Source organism: Anopheles marshallii, chromosome 2 (genome assembly GCF_943734725.1).
Source record: "Anopheles marshallii chromosome 2, idAnoMarsDA_429_01, whole genome shotgun sequence".
Lineage (NCBI taxonomy): Eukaryota > Metazoa > Arthropoda > Insecta > Diptera > Culicidae > Anopheles > Anopheles marshallii.
The window spans coordinates 73,300,153-73,312,696 of NC_071326.1; the positions used below are offsets into that span (position 1 = coordinate 73,300,153).

General features: G+C 47.7%; 2 protein-coding genes across 2 annotated transcripts in view; one reads left to right on the plus strand and one right to left on the minus strand.

The window, feature by feature from the left end:
• Positions 1 to 827: 827 nt before the first annotated feature.
• LOC128710508 (protein mini spindles) lies at positions 828 to 8,493 on the plus strand. Its single transcript, XM_053805564.1, has 7 exons — positions 828 to 1,916; positions 2,072 to 5,538; positions 5,903 to 6,265; positions 6,431 to 6,620; positions 6,709 to 7,564; positions 7,650 to 7,708; positions 8,185 to 8,493. Exons 1-7 carry the CDS (start codon positions 828 to 830, stop codon positions 8,491 to 8,493), a joined length of 6,333 nt encoding a protein of 2,110 aa, XP_053661539.1.
• Positions 8,494 to 11,001: 2,508 nt separating this feature from the next.
• Positions 11,002 to 12,544, minus strand: part of LOC128706959 (NACHT and WD repeat domain-containing protein 2) — an 8,246-nt gene continuing 6,703 nt past the window's right edge. The window contains exons 10-11 of the mRNA XM_053801904.1: positions 11,295 to 12,544; positions 11,002 to 11,214 (exon numbers count right to left, since the gene is read on the minus strand). The exon at positions 11,295 to 12,544 is cut by the window's right edge and continues 409 nt beyond it. Coding sequence (XP_053657879.1) covers positions 11,002 to 11,214; positions 11,295 to 12,544 — 1,463 coding nt within the window. The remainder of the gene's footprint in view (positions 11,215 to 11,294) is intronic.

Here is a 12,544-nt window from a genome sequence, read left to right on the forward strand (position 1 = left end):
GGAAAGATTGTGAATTCGGTAAGCGATCGTCACCGGATAGTTATCGGAAGGCAGGAAAAGCATTTACACGAGCGCGCCTATCGGAAGTGAAACCGTCCATCGCCGTTTCATGCAAGGTAAAGTTGGTGTTGTTGCTGCTGGTGCTGCGACGGGGTAAAATCGATAAACAGCATGAACTTGACGACGCGTCGTGCGCCTACTATGATTCTAGATTTGGTGCGACCATCAAACCACCCATGCTTGTACATTTTAAAATGGTATTTTCCGGTGAAGGCGATCCAGCGGAACCTTGCTCAATCTGGCCGAAGTGCCGATATTTCGGTGCCTATGTCCGTGGACAAGCCGCTGTGACAGTGTGTAGCGTAGAAGAGAAAGTTTTAGGCATCATTTCAATGGGCTGCTGTGGCTTTTTTGTGTGTTATTTCCTACCCACTGGTTACCTTCCATCCCCTTCGCCGTGTGATATTGGGTGATGCGCGACCCCAAAGAAAAAGAAAGGCTGATTTCCTGTGAACAAAGCACGTCGTTCCCCGATACGTTTGGGTGTTGTGTTTCGTTGCTAGGAGAGACTGCTAATGATGACGATTGGGCAGAAGAAAAAGGAAAAACACAACTAATTCATCTCCGTCGTTTTCTTTTCTCCCGTTACAGACTCGCCGTCGCTACCTGTACGTGTAAATCTGGGTTTATAGTGCGCGTTGTTGCGATTGCGGCCATCAAACGCGCGACAAATCAGACAGAGCTTTGGAAAAATAATTTAGGCAAATTAATAACGAAAAATAACCACAACCATCATTCGCCACATAGCGCATCGTGCATAAGTAACTATGGAGGAGGACACAGAATACAAGAAGCTGCCGATCGATGAACGCTGCGTGCACAAGTTGTGGAAGGCCCGTGTCGACGGGTACGAGGAAGCGGCTAAACTGTTTCGCACCATCGACGACGAAAAGTCCCCGGAGTGGAATAAGTACCTGGGGCTGATCAAAAAGTTCGTCATAGACAGCAATGCGGTCGCGCAGGAGAAGGGTCTCGAGACGGCGCTTGTGTTCGTGGAGAACAGCGGCAATGCAGGGAAGACGGTTGGCGAGGTTATGGGTGGCATCGTGACGAAATGCATCGGTGCACCGAAGACAAAAACGAAGGAACTGGCGGTGCAAATCACACTGATGTACGTAGAGATCGAGAAGCAGGAAACCGTGCTGGAAGAGCTGCTTAAGGGTACGGAGCAAAAGAATCCCAAAATAGTTGCCGCCTGTGTCAGTGCCATTACGCTGGCGTTGCGCGAGTTTGGCAACAAGGTAATCAACATCAAACCGATCGTGAAACGTTTGCCCGCCCTGTTGAGCGACCGCGATAAGACCGTGCGCGATGAATCGAAAACACTGACGGTGGAGATTTATCGGTGGATTGGGGCAGCGTTCAAGTCACAGATTGCTTCCCTGCCGGCCGTACTGCTGACCGAGCTGGACACGGAGTTTGAAAAGATTGGCAATGAAAAAGCTATCCCGGTGCGATACTTGCGTTCGCAGCAAGAAAAGCAGCATCAGATTGCGGCCTCGGCCGTGGACGGCATCGAGGGCGAGGATGATGGTGATGGGCCGGAGGGTGGTGATGTTAGAGATGAGATCGATCCCATGGATCTGATCGATCCGGTTGACATACTGTCGAAACTGCCGAAAGATTTCTTTGACAAGCTAGAGGCTAAGAAATGGCAGGAACGCAAGGAATCTGTGGAAGCGTTGGAGACATTGCTGCAAAATCCAAAACTTCAACCGGGAGATTATGGGGATGTGGTGCGTGCGCTGAAGAAGGTTATAACAAAAGACACAAATGTGGTACTCGTGGCACTCGGTGGAAAATGTTTAGCTATGTTGGCGAAAGGATTGGGGAAGAAATTCAACACTTACGCGGGGGTAAGTCCGAACCCTAAACTAGTGTGGTGTTGAATCTGAACGAACGAACGAACTCTGCCCAAAAGAGTTATCTCTAAAGATTCATTGCGCAACACTACTTTAAACCGTCGGCATTTATGAAACACTTATTAACGTTTTGAACAATTCCTTTGCAGGCTTGTGTTCCAGCGATTTTTGAAAAGTTTAAAGAGAAAAAATCGAACGTAGTAACGGCTCTGAGGGACGCGATAGACGCTATATATCCCTCGACAACGATAGAAGCTATCCTGGAGGATGTACTCGAAGCACTGGGAAACAAGAATCCAAGCGTAAAGATGGAGACAGCATCTTTTCTTGCGCGTTCGTTCACCAAAACCCTGCCTGCAGCGCTTTCGAAGAAAGTGCTCAAACCACTGATAGCAGCGCTGCTGAAAACGTTGAACGAACCCGATCCGGCCGTAAGAGATGCTTCGGCAGATGCAATCGGAACCGCCATGAAGTTGGTCGGTGAGAAAATAATCGCACCGTACCTGACCGAGGTGGACGCACTGAAAATGGCCAAGATAAAGGAGAGCTGCGATCGTGCGGTCATAACGGTCAAGATTCCTGCTGCCCGTAAAGAGCGTCCCGCAACAGCACCCGCAAAAACGGTTACGACGATCAAAAAGGCACCATCGGAGACAAAAGTTGGTGCATCGGGCGGAAGTGGTGGATCGGCAGGTGTTCCACGTCCTTCGACAGCAGCGACCGTGGTCAAAAAGGTGGTATCCGGTGGTGGCCTAAAGAAGAGTGCTACCGGAGGTTCTCTCGGTGGAAGAGGTGGTACGGGTGGTGCTAAAGCCGGCGCTTCCGCGGCGGCACCGAACACGGAAAAAGATCTGTCACAGGAGGAGATCGATGAGCGGGCGGGTGAAATGTTACCACCTGACGCCATCGGTGGACTCATGGATGCGAACTGGAAGACGCGCCTGAGTGCGGTTGAATCTTTCGCCGGTGCCATCGCGGGGCTGGAAACGAAACCAGGCCTGTCGCAAATCCTCCTGCGCTCGCTAGCAAAGAAACCAGGCTTCAAAGATACCAATTTTCAGGTGCTGAAAGGAAAGCTCGACACAGCGCGAACGATTGTGGAGCGTTTCGGCATCACAACTACCACGGCCGATTATTTACTAACCGATGTGACGGAGAAGCTGGGCGATGCGAAAAATGGAACGGCGGCTGCAACGCTGCTGACAGCGATTGCCGAAGGTGGTGCCCGGTTGGACTACACCGTACAGCGCGTGATGGAGTTTGCCTTTGAGCAGCAAAAATCACCCAAAGTGCAGCAGGAGGTCCTGTTATGGGTGGCGACAGCACTGCGAGAGTTTGGATTCCAGGTCGAGGCAAAGGGTCTGCTGGAAAGTGCCCGTAAGGCGGTTCAGAGTATTAACCCAGCCGTACGTACTGCTGGTATTGCACTGCTGGGTACGATGTACCTATTCATGGGCCAACCGCTAACAATGTTTTTTGACAATGAAAAACCGGCCCTCAAGCAGCAGATTATGGCGGAATTTGAGCGATGTGCCGGTCAAAAGCCGCCGACTCCGACACGGGGAGCAAGTGCTAAATCAACATCCGCTGGCGGTGATGGGGATGACGAGGACGCTGCCGAAGTTGGCGATGAGGATGCCGCACCCATGGTGAACGTTAACGATCTGTTGCCACGAATCGATATATCGGGACAAATAACGGAAGCACTGCTGACGGAGCTTTCGGACAAGAATTGGAAAACACGAAACGAGGGCTTGGTGCGACTGCAAACAATTATTGCTGAGGCGAAGCTTATCAAACCGACCCTGGGGGATTTGCCTCAAGTGCTGGCGCAACGGTTGGTTGATAGCAATGCTAAGATTGCACAAACCTCGGTTGAGATTTGTCAGCAGATGGCCATTGCGATGGGTCCCCCGTGTCGGCAGTATGTGCGAGCGTTTTTCCCCGGTTTTCTAAAAGGGCTTGGCGACGGTAAAAGTTTCATTCGAAGCGCCTGTCTCACCTGCATCAATACGTGGGGCGAACAGGCCGGCTATAAAGATTTCTTCGATGGTGAAATGATAGCCGATGCGCTTAAGACCGGCAGTCCGGCATTACGTACTGAGCTTTACGCGTGGCTGGCAGAGAAATTGCCCAACATGCCCACCAAGAGCATCCCGAAGGACGAGCTGCAGGCCATACTACCCCATCTGTATACACACATTACTGATCGTAGTGCGGATGTGCGCAAGAACGCCAATGATGCTATACTGGGTGTGATGATACATCTGGGATATGACGCAATGGTGAAGGCATTGGACAAGCAAAAACCCATATCGAAAAAGGACATACAGGCAGCACTCGATAAAACACGACCAAATTTACCGGTGAAGCAGCTCCCTCCCGCGAAAGCCACCCCGCCAGCGGAAGAATCAGTCGCTAGCAAGGGTGGACTTAAGCTGAAGACGACTAAATCTGCTGGTGGTGCTGGTGCTGCTGGTCGTTTGGGATCGGGTTCGGCAGGATCAGATAAATCGGGTGGCGGTGGAGCAGGTGTTGGTAGCGCTGGTAGCGGTGGCAGTTCGTCTCGAAAGAAGGAAGAAGACGCCGATTCGCTGGCGCCTCTGTTGGTTGTAAATGGGCTGAAGAAGCAACGTTTCGTAGACGAGCAGAAGCTGAAAGTGTTGAAGTGGACATTCACCACCCCGCGCGAGGAGTTTTACGAGCTGCTCAAGGAGCAAATGCAAACGGCCAACGTAAACAAAGCGCTAATGGTGAACATGTTCCACGAGGACTTCCGGTACCATCTGAAGGTAATCGATGCACTGATGGAAGATCTGGCGACGAACGAAGAAGCACTGATATGCAACTTGGACCTAGTCATGAAGTGGCTTTCACTGCGTTTCTATGACACCAACCCGTCCGTACTGCTGAAGGGCTTGGAATATTTGAACCAGGTCTTTCAACGGTTGGTCGATCGACAGTACATGCTGGCGGACATCGAAGGTAGCTCGTTCGTGCCGCATCTGCTGATAAAGATAGGCGATCCAAAGGACGTGGTGCGGAACGGTGTGCGTACGTTACTGCGCCAGATTTGTTTGCTTTACCCGTTCTCAAAGGTGTTCGTGTTCATCATGGATGCGCTCAAGTCGAAAAATGCCCGACAGCGTGCGGAATGTTTGGACGAGTTGGGCTATCTGATTGAGACGTACGGTTTGACCGTTTGTCAACCATCGCAACCGGTCGCGCTGAAGGAAATAGCACGGCACATTTCCGATCGTGACAACGCGGTACGGAATGCAGCGTTGAACGCTGTGGTGCAGGCGTACTTTTTAACCGGTGAGAAGATTTACAAACTGATCGGTCAGCTGTCGGACAAGGATCTGTCGATGTTGGACGAGCGCATCAAGCGCTCGAAGAAAACGTCGGTGCTGCCAACGAAAAAATTGCCAATTCCGGGCGCAGGCACCAATCTCAACGAAACTACGATGGTGGCAAAGGAAAGCATCGTTCCAGCCGTACAGGGGTTGCCGGCTGCTGTGGCTGGCGTTGGTGGTGATGGAGGTGTGGATGACATGATGGATGAAGAGGAAGCGTTAGTACCTTCGCATGCGGATGCTGTCGTTGTACCGATGAAGTGAGTTTTATCCTACCTCAGATTCAGATGTCACATTTATTACAACACTAATCGTAAAGTACTAGTATATGGAATTTGAACGAAATCGAAAACTCAAATGTTTAACAAATCAGAATGAACTCCAAATTGTGTTGTTTTTTGTCTTGATATCGTTAAAGACATAATGCTCATCTTTTGGCTAGATTGAATTCTGATTTGTTTATCTTGATTAGACCAACTGTATTATATAATTGTTGCTTGATGCGTGTGAAGTGTTGCTTTCTATCTTTCTGTTTCGTCTTTGTATGAAAAATCTTTTCTGAGTAGTGCGTTAACTAAATTGCGGGGTGTTGGGTGGTATTATTTCCTTTCCTCACTATTGTAGAATGATTGTACCGGAACCTCCACAACCCAGAGTGGTGAAGGGTCCATTCAAGCTCGATGAGAATGTGATAGCAGATATCGAACGGAACTGGGTGAAGGCTGATGAGCTAGGCAAAACCGTCCTAAGCCCGATGGATGATTCCTTCATCTATGATGAGCTGACCGTGATCGCAGCGAACGGTGTATCATATCCGGAGGAGAAATTTCGACAGCTTACCCAACGCAACCTGCTGTCGTCCGCGGGTTCGGGCGGACCAGGTGAATCACCCGTTCACCATCAACACACGGTATCCAGCATTCGCCCATCCGTAGAAGGTAGCGGACTAATCCCCAAACCAAAACCTGCGCCGCCTGTTGGACCAAGGTATAAGGAAATGGTGTTTTCACTCTCATACGTTACGTAGTGCAATTTAGTTCATGAAAAATAACGTATTGAAATGATCTGTAGAAACATGTTAACTGTATGTTGATTTTTTTTGCTAAATTCATATCTAAGTATACTGTATTTGTGTGTGTGTCTTTGCTATAGTTTGACTGATGCTCTCCCAAAGATGGATCAAAACTTGGTACGCATCATTCGTGGAATTGGTAACACGGACAGTTACGCTGCACATGCCGCCTTAAACGAGCTGACGGATATCATGCAATCCCCGGAGAAACAAGCGGTACTGCGAGGATACGAGGAAATGTACATACAACACGTACTACAACAATTTAAGGTATGCATTTCATATTTTCTAGTTAATGTCCCGTATGATTTTCTTAATGTAATCCATCACTCCTGTCTTCACGGTACAATCCATACAGAACATCCAGCAAAAGCCGATAGCAGAATCGATGAACATTTATCAACCGTTACTGCACAGCATCTTCATGTTTTTTGCCTCAAAATCGCTTGGAAAGCACTTGACGATCATGTCGATCAAAAACATAATCTCCGTGCTATTGGGACTAATGGCGGATAATCGTCTCGTCACCGGTATCGATGATGCACAGTTCGTAAAGGTGGTGAATGGGATTTGTCTGAAGATTTTGGATCGTACCAACTTCACCTACATGAACTGTGCCCTCATTCGGTTGCTGAAGGAATCCTGCCAGACCAGTTGCCTGCCAAAGTTTACCGATTTACAGATGAAGTGCATCTGGCGCAACGTGAAGGTCATACCGGACCGCTTGGCCGAGCTCGATTACGAGGCTGTGTTGCTGGAGGTTCACGAGTTTATGCTTGCCCTTCCCTCGACGTGGTGGCAATCGCGACCATCCGATATGCCGCTGCGTACAGTGAAAACCATCATTCACAATATGACCAAAATCAAGGGTAACGCTATACTGCAGCACTTGAATACGATTCCGACCCGGTCGGAGCTACACTCGTACGTGCTGCGCATTCTGAAGAACATCAACAAGGATGCGACCGGTACGGCGGTGGTCGGTGATGGTGAAGCGGGCGGTAACACGCCCTCGTTACGGCCGGGTACAGCAGCGGGTATGATGGTCACCGCCCAGAATAATGCACTTAACAGTGACAATAACAACCATGGCGGTACGCGTGGCACCATGATCAGTGGTGACGGCGACAGCCATGGTACGGTGGTGGGTTCGGAGTATCAGAAATATATCGCTGTAAATGCCAGCCTCGAAAGCGGTTCTGATGGTAGTAAAGGTAAGCGTTACTAATATGCATTTGTGTGGGTATTCGTTTATTTGTACGGTTCTGCTAACATTTGCGTTTGTTTCCTTATCTCCAGGTGGCACACAAAACAAACAAAATCCGGACTTTTGGATGGATCGACTAAATCACCTTATGGTAAGTGGTAAAGAGCTTCATTCATTCATATTCATTATAGAAATAAGTTATAACCAAAGTTTGGTTGATTTGTGGGCACTTTTCAATTAATGAAGACAATCATTGGAGTTATATGTCTGTTGATTGTACTTTCAATCCTAACTAGAGCGTTCCTTCGAAAGCTAGAATGAAGATTAACCTGCTCTAAGGGTTGCATATACAGTCGGATTCTAAAATAGCTGTATAAAAAACGAATGTAAAGTTGATTTGAAATCATTACCAAGTGCAATTTGCAACTGTTACTTTCCAGGATAGTTGGCTTGGCCAGTAAACACTATTAGTGAATTTTTGTGAAATGAATCAATCGTCGAAGAGAGGAAGTGCAGCTGAGGTTTCAATCAGTGTGTGAAGTTAGATAACAGACAATAAATATATTTATTTTTAATTCCTTTATGTGCCTACGCAGGGTAATTACAAATGTATGTTTACTGTTTTAGAAAAAAACATCCGTTGGTGGCCAACCAAATCGCACGAGCATGTTAGGCACGACTGGCACCCAACTGTCAATAGACGGAACAACAACAGCGCTCGGTAGTACAGCGGTGACCGGCGGTGGGATAATTACGGACGAGAATTTGAACCTAAATCAAATGCAGGGGAGCAAATTCGCCATTCGTCGAGGGCTGGATGGGACGGGACTGGGTCATGAAAGCAACCTCACCGGAACTCCCGTAGGTGGTGGTACAACTTCTCAGCGTCGGGAATTATTGCAGCAAAAGCTCGAGCAACTAAAGCAGCATAAGTGAACTCTCTTAAACGATAGGCAAAAGTGGATAAGAGTCTCTAGCGCATGTCAGTCAGTATACGCTAACCGGCATTAGGGCATGCACGCGTATCGGCGGGAATTCTGCAAGGCAGGCGAGTGTACATGATGGTAGTGAATGATGATGATGGTGTCATCAACAAACATTCCACGGCGGTACGCGTGCAACGTCCTTTTGTTATGTTCAGCATGGTATTAAATCTTTGTCTCTCTTGGAACCCTCCGGTCGAGCTGGTTGGGACTGGTGGAAAAGGAAAAAAATACTCATCCATTCAATTCTCCCGGTTCTCCCTCCTTCCTCCCGTTACACCCATCAGAACCTAGCAAAAAAAAAGCAGTTGCGTTTAGAGCAACAAGTGAAGTACCCATTATCAGAAATCACCATACGCCTAGCGCACAATCGAATGCCGATGGACGGCAGCATCTGAGATGCGCCACAACAATTATTGTCCCTCACCCGGTTTATTTGTGTTGAATTTTACGACTGAACGATTAAAGTGTAATATAAGTTTGTCTTTAATACTAACAAATCACTTTTTCTGAGCTGCCGCTTGTGTATGTTGGCCAGTTTCCTCAGTACCCTTGTTGGAGCACACACACCCGAGTGGCAAACCACGTATTAGATGTTAAGGTTCCATTTTTATCCTCCCCGCCCCATTTCACGTTAATCGCGTTAGGGTTATATTGAACTGCGTTTTTTTTTTAACTTATTCTAGGTAATTCATATGTGTGTGATGGTTTGAAAGAGGGGAATGTGTCATCAATCACGATGTATGGGTTTTGTTTTGCCTGTTCGGTACGTTGAGCCTGCAGTACAATATTCGTTTTTGGCCTTGTGCGATGCTGAAGTGGGCTGTTTAAGTTGTTCCCTCTCGAAACTGTTGAAAATATGTACCTTGTTTATCAAATAATTCATACCAGTGACACACATTCGGGTTTTTTTCGAAAAGACTTACAGGTTATACACACATTACTTAAACTTTCACCCTACTACATATTGCGAATACATAAGGATCGTGTGGGAGACAACAGTTGGGAAATATAGTAGCAAAAAGTTTGGAAAGCAGGATGATATATACACCCAAACCCGCGCATAGTTAACCTTCAGCAACAAAGTTAAACCGCTTGCGTAGGAATTTGTTATGTTTAGACAAGAGAGTTTTCTTCACCATGACCTCTATTTTGCGCACGTTAAAAAAGACTTTTTCCACTGTTGATTGGATGCTTGAAAAGATAAGGTGGACAGGGTTGATTTTGTTTGTATTTTTTTTTTGTTTCGTTTTTTGGTAGTGCTAAAAGGTAGCCAGTCGGTTTGTTTTGCCTAACGAAAGCGTTCGAACATTAAGAATCGTGCGTAAGCGTGTGTGTACACGAGACTTTTGTTTGAATTATGTGTTATCTTGCAATATCAGATTACACCAAAATTCGACGTTCCTGTGTTGTGATTACGAATCAATTACGGTATATTGATGAATGTCTCTGGAAGTGCAACAAAAACAAAAGAATCAAATCCACAGAGACAAAAACGGATAGCATTCAACACACGTAATCAGACTCACAAGAATTGCTTAACCCGATGAAAATAAAAAAAAAAAAAAACTATATTTGAATAATATTAATTCATGTAAAAAGATATTGCCCTCCGTCCGTTTTTTTTTTGCGCTTCATCCGAATTATTAGTGTTGACGTACGGTTATGAGTCTCTTGTTCAATTTATTGGTCGAATCAGTTGAACAAATCCTGAATAATCTTAAAAATATGCATGCACCTTCTTCGTTAATAAGTTGGCCTCGGCTGGGATGTTTGTAAGGGCTGATGCACTTTTTAACGCGAAAAGCTATCGTTGAGGAAAAGCCTGGGCTTTAAAGAGTCTGTGGACACATGATTAGGTGAATACGTGCCATGTACTAGTCACGAGGAATGCGCCGCAACTGGGCGCCTCCATTACGCTGTGTTGAAAACTCAAAATAAAGGCTCACAAAAAGTGCATTTCTGTTGATCTGAGAGCTCAGAACTGACTGACGGCTTGCGTGCACCAAAACGTTTCCCCATCAGTACCTGCTGCAAGTGGTGTAGCACGCCGTAATGTACATACGTCTACGAGGCTCATTACATTTGGGATAATAAGACACTTAGTCGTAGCTTTAGCAAAGGTCTTCAACATAAGACCTATCAATGATGATTCAGTGATGGTCACTTTACAAACAATTCCGAAGACCTGGATTACGTTTTAATACGTTTTTGAGTTCATGCTACAGACAATAACAATATCAAATGTTATTTAAATTTCAAACATCACGATAAGACAGAGGCAGATATAGTAACATGTGAATTTATTTCTTTTGCATTGATAATTTATAATCAACAACATGAAACAGATCGTTACGGATAGGTAATTAGTTTAAAGGGAAACAGCTTCAGTGTCCATAAAATTGTGAAGAAATGGAAGCTCTCTACGCATTAAGAATTCCGGCGTAGATCCATTTATAAACTACTCCCCTTCGGCCGCGGCCACCGTAGGTTCCGGTGTCGTTTCTGTTGTTGCTGCTTTGTCGCCGCCATTTGTGGTGCTGGCGGCACCATCATCCTCCTCATCGTCCTCATCGTCATCCATCGGTGTTCCGAAGCGTGTGGAAATAGACGCCAAACGCATCGCCGCCTTGAAGCGGGCCGAGGCTTTCTGTTTCGCAAGCTTTTTCTTCCACTGCAATGGAAAGGAGATGAAATGAGAGAAAACAATCAATAGCGCATCTACGCTGCAGTCACATTTCACGGCCGTCGTACATTAGCATCACGCGAAGGTAATTCCTTGAGGAATTGTTGCATTTCGTCCTTCTTCGGATCGGCAATAGCAAGCACGGAGATGCACCCATCAACCGTACCGAGCACCAGACTGCGCCCGTCCGAGGTGCTGCGTATAGCCGTCAGTTCCGCCTGCATGCGATAGTTGGCGATCATCTCCGCATCGTTTGTGCGGAACACTCGCAGCGTCTTGCGTCCGCTGTGATAGTACAGCACGTACTCATCCGTGGACGTGAACATGCAGATCACCGTAAATACACCCTCGGCTACCTTGGGGATGAACGTTTTTACCGTCGATCCCTTCTTAAGCTCCAGTAGCTCAAGGCCACCGCGTGAAGGTGCGTACAGACCAAACTTTCCATCCGTCGTGCAGGTACCGCTCCATTTCGGTATCGATCGTACGTGCTTCTTCGTCTTGATGTCCATGATGCTGCCCTTCTCGTTCGTCAGCACCGCCACCTGGGTGGGTTTGTGTGGCAAAGGCAGCAGCGATACTATTTCCTTGATGTTGCACGTACGCAGCGAGATGCGATGCATGAAGAGCCCGCTGGCCGCGTTGAATACGGCGATCGCATCCTTCCCGTTCTTGTCCGTAGACGCACACAGAATGTGTTGCCCGTCGGCCGAAATGACGGCACAGCGGAACGGTAAGCCGGGCACCAAGCGCACAGGATAATCGTACGAGAAGACTTTCGCACCGTCCGGCAGGCTGCGTACGATTGCATGCGCCTGTATGCCATTATCGTCCGTAGCCGAGCCGGAACCCGCACCGCTCGTAGCGGTACTCGAGCCACTGACTGCTTGGGGACAGGAAACGGTCAAGTATTTACCACCGTGTTCGACAAAGTTGATCTGCTGTATGCCGGGTTGAGTATCTCTGGCCAGTACCTGCTCCGTGACACGATTCCACACCAATATCTTACCCGTCTCGGACGACACTATGTACCGGCCGTCGGGGGTAATCTCAGCGTGAGTTACAATCGCACCGAGCGGACTGTCCGCCAGCTTGGAGAGTAACCGGCCGGTGCGAATCTCCCAGACACCGACGCAACCGCGTGTTACCGTGACGGCGAGATCGCCATTTTCCGACAGGCTGATGTTGTCAATCTGCAACTCATGCCTGTCGATGACATGCACCTGCTCGAAGATGTTATTGATGTTCCAAATCTTCACCGATCGGTCAATGCTGGACGTGATCACGCTGTTCCACGCACCGATGGTGAGTGCCTCCA

Bases quoted from the DNA above. Each gene is read 5' to 3' on its own strand.
- LOC128710508 (XM_053805564.1), top strand. From the start codon at position 828: ATGGAGGAGGACACAGAATACAAGAAGCTGCCGATCGATGAACGCTGC. The intron at 1,917-2,071 runs GTAAGTCCGAAC...ATTCCTTTGCAG, and splicing joins AATTCAACACTTACGCGGGG to GCTTGTGTTCCAGCGATTTT. The intron at 5,539-5,902 runs GTGAGTTTTATC...TCACTATTGTAG, and splicing joins GCTGTCGTTGTACCGATGAA to AATGATTGTACCGGAACCTC.